This window comes from Pogoniulus pusillus, chromosome 24 (genome assembly GCF_015220805.1).
Source record: "Pogoniulus pusillus isolate bPogPus1 chromosome 24, bPogPus1.pri, whole genome shotgun sequence".
NCBI lineage: Eukaryota > Metazoa > Chordata > Aves > Piciformes > Lybiidae > Pogoniulus > Pogoniulus pusillus.
Window position 1 is genome coordinate 5,375,401 of NC_087287.1, and position 12,031 is coordinate 5,387,431.

General features: G+C 48.1%; 1 protein-coding gene and 2 long non-coding RNA genes across 3 annotated transcripts in view; 1 reads left to right on the forward strand and 2 right to left on the reverse strand.

The window, feature by feature from the left end:
• LOC135185930 (uncharacterized) overlaps positions 1 to 8,936 on the reverse strand; it is a 28,774-nt gene extending 19,838 nt beyond the window's left edge. The window contains exon 1 of the long non-coding RNA XR_010306688.1: positions 8,849 to 8,936. This is a non-coding gene — a long non-coding RNA (uncharacterized LOC135185930). The remainder of the gene's footprint in view (positions 1 to 8,848) is intronic.
• The window catches only part of LOC135185928 (mucin-5B), a 62,490-nt gene extending 53,541 nt beyond the window's left edge, over positions 1 to 8,949 (forward strand). Inside the window, exons 42-48 of the mRNA XM_064163146.1 lie at positions 2,415 to 2,455; positions 3,207 to 3,329; positions 4,664 to 4,759; positions 5,230 to 5,358; positions 6,744 to 6,783; positions 7,445 to 7,568; positions 8,577 to 8,949. Coding sequence (XP_064019216.1) covers positions 2,415 to 2,455; positions 3,207 to 3,329; positions 4,664 to 4,759; positions 5,230 to 5,358; positions 6,744 to 6,783; positions 7,445 to 7,568; positions 8,577 to 8,751 — 728 coding nt within the window. The 3' untranslated portion in view covers positions 8,752 to 8,949. The remainder of the gene's footprint in view (positions 1 to 2,414; positions 2,456 to 3,206; positions 3,330 to 4,663; positions 4,760 to 5,229; positions 5,359 to 6,743; positions 6,784 to 7,444; positions 7,569 to 8,576) is intronic.
• LOC135185929 (uncharacterized) overlaps positions 8,936 to 12,031 on the reverse strand; it is a 32,602-nt gene continuing 29,506 nt past the window's right edge. The window contains exon 3 of the long non-coding RNA XR_010306687.1: positions 8,936 to 9,226. This is a non-coding gene — a long non-coding RNA (uncharacterized LOC135185929). The remainder of the gene's footprint in view (positions 9,227 to 12,031) is intronic.

A 12,031-nucleotide genomic window follows, 5' to 3' on the forward strand; every position in this document is an offset into this window, starting at 1 on the left:
GTTTTGTTTTTCTTACATGAACCCAAATCATAAGCAGTAGCCTCCACCCAACACTTTCCCTCACAGCACCTACAACTGGGCTGGGGCTTTTTAAGGCGCAGTAACCGGTGCAGGTTGTCTGCAGCTGGCATTCAGGTAATGTAAGTGATCAATCAGGTGCTGAGTGTTCACAGAATCCACTGCACAGGGAACCACAGAAAGTCAGGGGCTGGAGGTCGCCTCAAAAGATCATCCACTCCAACCCCCCTGCCACAGCACAAACACTTTTTTTAGAGTCCAGTTTTCTTCTTTTTTTTCTTTTTTAATCCTCCTTCTCCTCCATCTCCTATCTTCTCCCTCTCCCTCCTTTCTTGTCTCCCTCTTTTCCTCTCCCTCTTTTCCACTCTGTCTCCCTCCACTCCTTTCCTCTCCCTCTCCCCTTTCCCCCCCCATCTCCCTCCTTTCCTCTCTCCTCTTTTCCCCATCTCCCTCTGTTGCAGAAATCTGTTTAGCTTACCGTGGAAACGTGGTCAAGGCCCCACAGATGAATGTGATGAAGGCAATGCCACATGGACTCCAGACGATTCAATGTGAATTATGCCAGAGACCCTTACTGATCATTTTGGCTCTCAATATATCTCCTCAGGGCATAAAGCACACGCCTACACATTAGCATAATTAGTCAAGCACAACCCACTCCATCAGCATGAACCACACCTTGTTTTCCCCATTAACGAGGGGTCTGTCATCTCTCCCTTCTGACATAAGTTACCCAGCTGCTTGTGAGAACCAGGGTCATAACCCAGCTGTTATTATTCTTCTTCACTCCATTCCCACATCCCTCCTTTCCATCTCCCTCCTTTCCCCCCACATTCCTCTTGTCATTTCCATCTCCCTCCTTTCAGCACCACTTCCCCTTTTCTACCATATCTGCCTCTTTACCACCCCACACTGTTTCTGTTTTTTCTTCCCCCTTTTATCTGCCAAACCCAGAGCACCTGGGTTCTGCTGCAGGCTCCTCCCACCCCAGCTGTGACCACTTTGCCATCCCTGCCCACTCTCCTTTAAATTGGCCCCAGGAAGGGCAGAAGCCCTAAGTTTGCCCAACTGGGCAGAGGGATCCTCCTCCCATCATCACTGGTGAGTCCCTATGGCGTGCACTGGGTGAATGGTGGAGGGGATCTAAAGGCCGGGGGGCCTGGTGGCCCCCCGGTTAGACAGGGCTAGTCTTGATGATCACTCTAACATCACCCATGGGTGCTGGCTGGACCTCCTTACTTAGGCTGAACTCCTCTATGTTTGGTTGCTTCTCTCTGCTCACTTATGATGATCAGATCAATGTTGGTCACATTGAACCTGTCCAAAAGCTCTGCTGCAAAGTTATGATTCCAGATTCACGTACTTGGCCCAGCTCTGTTACCAGCAAGGTGGCTAACAATAAAGGAAAACTCACCTGATTTCATAGGGCTGGGTGCTAGGTTGGACTGGATGATCTTGGAGGTCTCTTCCAACCTGGTTGATTCTATGCATGAAAACCCCCATGAAGTAAGTAGATGCTTCCATATGGAAAATAGCAGGTGTCCATTATCTATCCCTTCTGAGATAAGGAAGCCTGCAGCTGCTGGGAATCAAGGTCTGTTGTTATTCTCCCTTCATTCCGTTCCCACAACTCTTCTGCACCTGCATCCCACAGTTCCAACCCTGACTGATTCTATGAACACTTCCTCCTGTGACGGTTTGGGAGCTACCCACCCCACCACACTTAAGAAAAATCACCCAGACTAGACTCAGAGGGCTGGAACTTAAAGAATGAAGCTGTGTTTACAGCTTAGCACAATATACAAGCAGATATACACAGCTATAAACAAGTTAAAAGTAGTACAGAAACACAATACCCCTCCTAGAAAAAATCAGTTCCCCAGGAGGGCTGCTGACCCAATCCCCTCTTCCTCTCTCCCTCCCTTCAGAAATAACCAGATCAAGCCTAGTATATCTTAGTCTGGAGATCTGAGGTGAGATGTCAAAAGGATGACAGGGAGGTTAGAGGAAAAAGGGTTAGATTGTGTTAGAATTAAGGCAGAGGCAGCCCCAGAGACCAGACGGCCAGAAAGCAGGCACAGCCAGAAGTGAGAGCTGAGCAGTGTCTGACAAGTGTCTTGGCTGTCTATATTCTGACTAGTTGCATTTCTCAGCAGAAGAATGAGAGATATAGATTACTGCTGTTGTTCTTTTTTCCTTCTCACAGCTAAGGATTTAATTTCTCTCAATAAAAAATATACTCCAGTTAGGATCAAACCATCCCACCTCTTTCCCCCCCCCCTCCTTTCCAAGGTAAAACCCACAGTTCTACTCTGTCCCCTCTGACTCACTCAGAGGCCTGAGTAATCTTTTTGCATCATTCTTAGCACATCCTTCTCATTTATTTTCTTTTGCAGTACCAAAAGATGTCTGTGTTTTTGAAGGAGTTGAATTCAAGGTAGGTCTTCTTCCACATACTTCCTGCCACAGACAGAGTTTTCTGCAGTTGTCCTTGGCCACTCTCCATCTAAAGCAGGATTAGAACAGCCCAGCATTTCTCCCTGCCAGTAGGTTTATGTGCTATTGGAATTGTTACTGAACAGGTAACCTAGTGACCAGTGGCTTGCTTACTAAACGAGATCTCACCTATGTTTTAGAGTCAAGAGGTCAGAAGTGTGATTGAAGACAAATTTGATATGGCATTGGGTGCTGTAAGATTAATTTTCTAGGTCAAAGTGAGGGGAAAATCGATGCATGGAATATATAGATAAGGTAACTGAGAGGAAAATCAATGCCTGGAATATGTAGATAAGGTAACTGAGGGGAAAATCAATGCCTGGAATATATAGGTAAGGTAACTGAGGGGAAAATCAATACCTGGAATATATAGGTAAGGTAACTGAGGGGAAAATCAATACCTGGAATATATAGGTAAGGCAACTGAGGGGAAAATCGATGCCTGGAATATAGAGGTAAGGTAATAACTCATTAAAATGATTTATGCACCCAAGAGTGTCAGCTTCATGCTCATTTAATGATACCAACAGTGTGAGGTTTTAGAGCCCTGGAAGTATTCATTTCAGGAAGTTCTTCCAAAGCTAAATCCTGAGCATAAGCATTTGGTTTTTGTAGTCCATGGGAGGGATGTTTGTTCTACAACCCTCTGAACTCTTTCTGTGGCTTGTCTCCTCTCTCTTCTCTGTTTCCAGCCTGGAGCAATGGTGCCTAAAGGCTCCTGTGAGAATTGTGTATGCACAGATGAGCAGGATGCTGTGACCCAGACCAACCGTATCCACTGTGTTCCAGTGCAATGCCAAACCATCTGCCCACAGGTCTGTTTGGCACACCCAACCTCTCCAATCACCACTCATGGCTGTTTGGGAGATGCACTGTAAAAGTAGGAGAGGAGAATTCCTTCCTCACTCCAAGACAGCTGGCTATAAACTTCCATTAGATTCTAAAGTCATTTTCTAGGTCATTTTGGCACTAGAATATTTAAGAGGATACCCTTAGAGAGGTGCTCTGAGGGATAAGGGTAGCAAACCTGTTGAAGAGAAGTCTGACTGCTGAAAGACAAAGTTTGTGCCCTTCCATTGGTGCTGCCTATTCTCAACACAAAAATGAAGGCTGCAAAGAAGCTGCACAGTGATTTATATGTTCCTAGACATTCCTCAGTACTCACGTGCTGAGAATCTGCACAGAAAAGGCTGCTCCTGAATGTAAGCAAAGAGTGGTTCCTCATTCTTGCCCAGATAAGGCCAGACCCACCACTAGCCCTAAAAAGTGAATAAACCTATTCTCCTTTATCCTGAAGCCAGCCACATCCACATCCAGTAAGGGGCCAACTGATACAAGGGAGGAAAATGCTAATGTATGAGCACAAGTGTCATGAGGAGCAGCTGAGGGAACTGGGGCTGTTTAGGCTGGAGAAAAGGAGGCTGAGCAGAAACCTTCTCACTCTCTACAACTCCATGAAAGGGGGTTGGAACCAGGTGAAGGTTGGTCTCTTCTCCCAAGTGAAAAGTGATAGGATGAGAGTAAATGACATCAGGTTGTGCCAGGGGAGGTCTAGATTGGATATCAGGAAAAATGTCTCCCCTGAAAGGATTGTCAAGCTCTGTAACAGGTTCCCCAGGGCAGTGATGGAGTCCTCATCCCTGGAGGGATGGAGAAGCCATGCAGACGTGGAGCTGAGGGACATGGTTTAATAGTGACCTAGCAGTGCTGGGCTAATGGTTGGACTGGATGACCTTAAAAGTCTCTTCCAACCAAAATTATTCTAATCTGTAACCTTCACATGGCTGACAACAACAGTTCTTGTGGACAGTCACATCAGATCAACCACTATTGCCAGATGGGGCAAGTAATCAGATGCTGAATTACTTGGTTCAGCTTATGTGAAGAACTTAACTGCTCCAACTCATGTCCTGAGGAAGCATAGCCAGTGACAGTGTCTTCATGGCAACTGAACACTATTCAACATGGGAAAGAAGCTTTCTGCTTTGGTGGTCAGGCTTAAAGTGGTTCAAACAGGTTTCTAAACAAACCAGAAATGTAGCCAGAAGTTTGACTCATTTCCTTTGCCATCTCCACTGTGGCTTTGGACCAAAGGTGCTTGGTGAAGAAGATGTGAGGTAATGTGGCTAACTGGATCCTCCTCCCGCAGGGCTTCCGCTACGTGATAGAGGAAGGTCAGTGCTGCAGCCAGTGCCAGCAAGTGGCATGTGTGGCAAACTTCCCCTTTGGCAATGTGACCATTGAGGTAAGCACTCCCTTGCTCTGCACGTGAGGCTGAGTTATCACAAAGACCTCAATATGAATGGAATGAGTTTCAACAAGGCCAAATGCCAGCTCCTGCACTTGGGTCACAACAAACCCAAGTAACACTACAGGCTCGGGGCAGTGTGGCTGGAGAGCTGCCTGGCAGAAAGGGGTCTGAGGGTTGTAATAGGCAGGGTGTACAAGTGACCAAGAAGTCCAGTGGCATCCTGGCTTGGATTAAAAATGCTGTGGGCAGCAGGAGCAGGGAGGTGACTGTCCCCTTGGACTCGGCTTTGGTGAGGCCACACTCGAGTGTTGTGTTCAGTTTTGGGCACTGCAATACGAGAGAGATGTGGAGGTGCTTTGATGTGAACAATCCAACCCCTCTGCCAGTTTACTGACTGCTCCTACTGCATTATTCTCCTGCTCTACTGCATTGGGTTGAGAGGTTCTTTTCCTGTTTCTGCTCAGGTTGGAAAGAGTTACAAAGATCCACATGATAACTGTACCCAGTACACCTGCACTGAAGCAGCAGGTCAGTTTTCCTTGACAAGTACAGTAAAGGTCTGCCTACCATTTGAAGAATCAAACTGTGTCCCAGTAAGTATTTTGCAGGGAGAAAAAAAGAAACTTCTAGAATGAGCTTTGCTACTGTTCTGGGAGCCACACAGTGTTTCTTGATCTTAAGAGGGACAGGGATCTGCTCAGAGAGAGTCCAAGAGAGGGCCATGAGGATGATGAGGGACTGGAGCACTGCCTGATGAGGAGAGGCTGAGAGACCTGGGGCTGTTTAGTCTGGAGAAGACTGAGAGGGGATTTAATCAATGCTTCTAACTCTCTGAGGGCTGGGGAGGGGGACGGGGACAGGCTCTGCTCACTTGCTGCCTGGGATAGGACAAGCAGCAGTGGATGGAAGCTGCAGCACAGGAGGTTCCACCTCAATGCAAGGGGGAACTTCTTTACTGCAAGGGTCACAGAGCACTGGGACAGGCTCCCCAGAGAGGTTGTGGAGTCTCCTTCTCTGGAGACTTTCAAGACCTGTCTGTATGTGTTCCTGTGCTAGCTTGTGTGGTCCTTTTGTGTCAGGGGGGTTGGACTCGATAATCTCTTTGGGTCTCTTCCAACCCCTGACATCCTGTGATCTTTCTGAGGTGATCCTTCATCTTTGAAGGAAATGTGCTTGTTCGGCCCTGAATGGAGGGTCCCACGGGAGTAAAACAAAACGATTTGAAAACAACTGTAGGATAAGCACTGGAACTTGAAAGAGCATTGGGGCAGTGAAGTGAGGGTGGTTAGCACTTGATCACTGAATGCATTCCTGCGCAGACTATCCTAGGCCACCCTCCTTTTGGCAGGGGGACTGAAGTCGATGATCTCTGGGAGGTCCCTTCCAACCTCTAACAATCTGTGTTCAGTATTAGGAAAGGCAACTGAGCACATGGTAACTCTCCACAGATCCTTAGGGGAGCAGCTGAGTGGTGTGTTCTGACGTACAGTGCATCACCAAGCAACGAGGTGGTACACAAAGGAGCAAGGAGCAGCATTCGTGCCCCAGCTTTCACCTCAGAGCGTTCCCAGCAACTTTTAGGACTGTGAGGTTACACAGCAGATTGGAAAACCAAAGCAGGGGCAAAGATAGCTTGGAGATGTGCTCTGTACAGGTCTGGCTGCTCAATTCCAGGAGCAAGTGTCCTTCTCTAGGGTTTATTTGTGTGCTGGCTTCAATAGGACCTGCATAAGGTCAGGGATGTGTTACAGGCCATCTTATCAGGTGTGAGGGAGGATATAGAGTTCCAAGAAAATTCCCTCCCTTCCTGATTGGGTTTATTTTTAAGCAGTTTGATGTATGATCAGTACATGAATAGGTCTGATGAGGACTCTGTGTGGTTTAGAGCTGAGGGAATATACCTGAACTGTTGTTGTTGCTGCTAACTGATTAGCAGTATGTGCATCTGAACCCTTCTAATGGTTTGCTCTCTGTACAGGGGACAGTTGATGTGACTTCAGATGGCTGTTGTAAGACATGTGAGTGCATTATTCACTGATTCCCTGTTCCAGTACTGTTGGGTTCTCCCCTGCTTGTAGCCCTGTTTCTGCCTGCACTGGGAGGATGAAGTTTCCACTGACTGGAAGACCTCTCTCACAGCAGCAGAATTGTTTTGTACCTCACAGCTGAGGCTAAAGATCTGCCTCACTTTCCAGTGAGGACACTAAAACTCTTCAATCTCTACTTTAGTGGTTTTAAATAATTGAAATGCTCTTTGTTTGGATTGTACCCCTGGTAAGAAAACTTGTAGAAGATAGACTCTGTTCTTCCATCTGCAAACTGCATTGTAAAAAGGGACTTCTGTAGCATGTACCCAGAAATCACAGCTTGTTAGAGCAGCATAAATACCAGTTGCAGCAATTTCAAAGTAATCAAACCCTCTGTGTCTCCTTTAGGCCTTGGTTTGACAGTATCTTTCCACGAGCATATACATAAGTCTCCATTTAAGCTTGTGCACAAATGGGTGGGGATTGCTTGGCTGAATTAGTGCTTCTCTGCACTCTCATTTGCATTTGTGCTTACGCACTTGAAGTGTAAAAGGTTTTAGTGGGATGATCTGCCCTTGGTTTCCCAGCAGAGACCTTTCAAATCTTCACTTCCCAGCCTGAAGAAGCCTAACAGAGATGTTTTCCCCTGCAGGTGTCGACCTGCCACACAAGTGCAAGCGCAACATCAAGGAGCAGTACATCACCTACAAGAGCTGTAAGTCAGTCGCTCCTGTCCCGGTGCCCTTTTGTGAAGGGACCTGCAGCACCTACTCCGTGTAAGTGGAACCCTCCCTCTGTCCTCTACCGTGTCTGGTCTCTCTGGATTCATCTCAACTGTAGCTGTTTGTCCCCTTCCTGCTGTTTAAAGAGATGTGGTCAGGAAACTGGGTGTGTGGGGGAGCAGAGTGACTAAATGTCTCTAGGGTGACAGGAGCACCTTGGCTTACTTAGGAAAACAGGTCCCTTTGGAAAGACATCAGCTGAGTTAACTAACTACCTGTTCTTACCCATGTCCTCCTGTGGGCTGTCAATAGCTCTGCTCTTTAGTTGAGTTTCTTCCTGCTCTTTGCTGCCTGCATGGATTGTTCTTTCCTGTCTTGTCAGAATGGGCCAAATCCAAAAGCCACTTGAATGTGCTGGGATTTTCCTCAGTGCTTTCAGAGCATCTAATCATGCATGGCTGACAGTATCCTGAGGGAAGACTGTTATGCCTAAGCAGAAAAATAGGAGATGTTGCTCCTGTGCTCCTTAGAAATGCCTCCATTTGCAGCAGCAAATGTAGATCAGTTTCAGAAGGCATCAGGCAGCAGTGATGTGCAAATCTCCTTTACGTACAGAAGGTTGTGAGGATGATGAGGGGACTGGAGCACTGCCTTGATGAGGAGAGGCTGAGGGACCTGGGGCTGAGAGTCTGGAGAAGAAAAGGCTGAGAGGGGATCCAATAAATGTTTATAACTATCTAAGGGCTGGGGGTCGGGGTGGGGAACACACAGGCTCTGCTCACTTGCTGCCTGGCATAGGACAAGGAGCAGTGGATGGAAGCTGCAGCACAGGAGGCTCCAGCTCAACATAAGGAGCAACTTCTTTAGCGCAAGGGTCCCAGAGCACTGGCACAGGCTGCCCAGAGAAGTTGTGGAGTCTTCTTCTCTGGAGCCATTCAAGGCCTGTCTGGATGTGTTCCTGTGTGACCTGAGCTAGATTGTATGGTCCTGCTGTGTCAGGGGGCCTGGACTGGATGATCTCTTTGGGTCCCTTCCAACCCCTAGCATCCTGTGACCCTGTAGGTACTCCTTCGAGGCCAGTGCAATGGAACACAAATGCATCTGCTGCCATGAGAAAAGGAGTCACCAAGTGAAGTTGGAACTGGTTTGCTCTGAGCATAAGAGAATCCAGTACACATATGTGCATGTAGACGAGTGTGGATGCGTGGAAACAAAATGCCCAAGCAGGAGAACATGAGCGTGAACTACAGGAAACACTTCAGCTCCCACTTAATGCTTCCCCAGCAAGTGAGTAGTTTAGAAAAGAGCTGTGAGTAACCTTCACACGACCTTACCTCCCTCTTGTGCTTTTCTCCCTCTGGTGTTACATGCAGTTGTGGAAATTAGCTGAAGATTTCACTCTGGCTGTTTGTTAAATAAACTGCACTTCAAAGAGGACTTGTTCTGTCTCCGTGGTGCTGCAAAGGGTGGCTGATGTCTTTCATCCCACAGTGGTGCATGAACTCTGGAGACAGCTGCTGCCTGTCAAAAGTCCTGCCTGGTGAAAGTGTGCAGTGTGGAACCATAACCACAAGCACCACCTTGTTTCCTTCAGAAGAGAAACAGCCATCCCTGTGCTTCAGTCAGAGAGGCATAGCTCAACTCAGGGGCATGTTTGTGTTCTTCTCCCCAGAGGTCTTGAATCTCCTTTGGTTGTGGCTCTGGGTCACAGGCTGGAGAAAAAAGCAAAGTACTTTGTTCCTTCTGCACAGGAGTGCAAAAATCATGTTTGATGTAGGCACTACAACACTGCTCCATATGCACCCTTCTGCTCCCTCATCTCAGTGGTAGTTTTGATTACTTGCTGACATTGAACTGGGAGCCCTGTGTCAGGTGGGAGCCTGATGTTCAGCCTCACTGCTGGGTACATGGCTGTGATCTGTGTTAGAAACCACAGTGTCCAATGTGGATGAGGATCAGAATGGTCCAAGAGTGCCTTTAGAGCACACAGGGAAAGTCAGATGCTTTGGCTGCTTGAGCACTTTGGTCTTTTGTCACCTGAAAGAGACTTTCTTAGCAGGCTGCAGGACACTGCCCTCCACCTGTGTGTGGGGCTCTGAGGAACTGTTTTGGAGGGGATGCTTTGGAACCAGCCAAGTAGATATGAAGTGCATTGACCTTTAGAATTGCAAAATCAGTCAGGGTTGGAAGGGACCACAAGGATCAGCCAGGCTCCAACCCCCTGCCATGGGCAGGGACACTTCACACTAGATAAGCCTGGCCAGAGCCTCATCCAGCCTGGCCTTAAACACCTCCAAGGATGGGGCTCCCACTACCTCCTTGGGCAACCCATTCCAGGGTCTCATCACCCTCATGCTGAATAACTTCTTCCTAACATCCAGTCTGAATCTACCCATTTCTAGCTTTGTTCCCTCCCCCCCAGTCCTATCACTACCTGACAGCCTAAGAAGTCCTTCCCCAGCTTTCTTGCAGGACCCCTAAGATACTTAAAGGCCACAATAAGGTCACCTCAGAGCCTTCTCTCCAGACTGAACAGCCCCAACTCCCTCAGTCTCTCCATCTTTGCCCAGGGCGACAAAGCTGGTGAGAAGCCTGGAGCACAGCCCTGTGAGGAGAGGCTGAGGGAGCTGGGGGTGTGCAGCCTGCAGCAGACGAGGCTCAAGAGTGACTTTATTGCTCTCAACAACTACCTAAAGGGAGATTGTAGCCAGGTAGAGCTGGGCTCTTCTGCCAGGCACCCAGTAACAGAACAAGAGGACACAGTCTCAAGCTGTGCCAGGGCAGTTGTAGGCTGGATGTTAGGAGGAAGTAGTTGGCAGAGAGAGTGATTGGCATTGGAATGGGCTGCCCAGGGAGGTGGGGGAGTGGCCGTGCCTGGAGGTGTTGAAGCCAAGCCTGGTTGGTCTGGTTTATTGGGCAGGGCTGGGGGCTAGCTTGGCCTGGCTGAGCTTGGAGCTGTCTTCCAAGCTGGTTGATTCTCCAATTCTCTGACATGCTGCAGCTCCTGAGCCCAAGCAATCCTGTATTTCATTCCTTTGTTTTTCAAGAAATTGAGGGACTTTTTACAAAGGCATGGAGTGGCAGAACATGGGATAATGGCTTCAGACTGGAAGAAGCTCAATTTGGATTACACCTCAAGGAGAAATTCTTTATCATGAGTGTGGTGAGAGACTGGAACAAGTTGCTCAGAGAAGCTGTGGGTGCTCCAAGCCTTGTGCAGGATCCAGCTCAGATTGTTTTAACTAACCCATTCTCCAGTCTCCTTCTAGAATGATTTGTCTCAGCCTCGGACTGGTGTTAAAGCCCTCAGGAGGTTTCCAGTTTCTCAGCACTGGTTGTTTGAAGAGTCAGCTGAAGTGAGAGGAGGTGAATTCCATCCTTTGTTTTAATTCTGTTTCCTTGCAGACAATAGAAGAGATGCCTAACAGTCGTGGTGGGAACAAAGGCCCCTCAGGTATTTGTGAGAAGGATGGGCAGCAAAATCCAAGGAGGTGTTTGAATAGAACCATAGAAGGTCTCAAGTTGGAGGCTCATCAAGCTGAGCCTGCTGCCCTGTTCCCACCCTCTGCACCCTTCAGTGGAGGAGTTTGCTGGGTTATAAATGATAGGAATCTCCAAATGATTGAGTCAGCTGCCAGTGCAATGCCATTGCATGGCTGCAATTGATTGATAGTGAGGCTCATGTATAAATTTCACATTAGCCCCCAAACCTTCTTACTGATACAAATCAAGGACACTCGGGGTTTTACAGTGCAAAGCACAGCAGCAGGAAAAGGACATTCCTTCCTTCTTTCCTCCTTGCCTTTCCCAGAGGGGGAGGAAATCATTCTTGAGTGCTCTTGTCACAGAAGAGTAAACAGAGTCTGTAAGCATTCATGGACACACACTCATGGAAACCAGCAAATCAAGCAGTGGCAGCAAGAAGGCTTAGCAAGAAGAGGATCAGAATCCTTTCCCATCTCTGCATTGGCTTCAAGGGGGATAAGGACAGAAACCCCAATCTGATCTCAGCAGGTGTCCTTAGATTTCTGTTCTCCTGTGGTTAGTGATGTTGAGATTGCCTACAGAACCTGCACATGGCACTGATTTAAAGGTGCACTAACCAGGATGGCTTAGATCTTGACTACTGGAAAGCAGCTCTGCAGACCTAGGGACAACAACTTCCCCAATGTGCCTCATGGTCAAGAAGGTCAATCAATGGTCTGCTGGGGTGCATTGTGAAGTGTGTGGCCAGCAGATTGAGGGAGGGTCTCCTCTCCCTCTGCTCTGCCCTAAGGAGGCCACATCTGCAGTACTGGGACCAGTTCTGGAATCCCTGCTTCAAGAGAGACAGGGAACTACTGGAGAGGGTCCAATGGAAGCTCTGAATGTGCTGAGGGAACTGGAGCATCTCTGTGAGGAAGAAAGGCTGAGAGTCCTGGGGCTGTGGAGCCTGGAGAAGAGCAGCCTAGGGGAGGGGAGCTTCCTTGATCTACCATCCACACTGTTCTTGATTAGAGCAAAGGTTCAGTAAATGA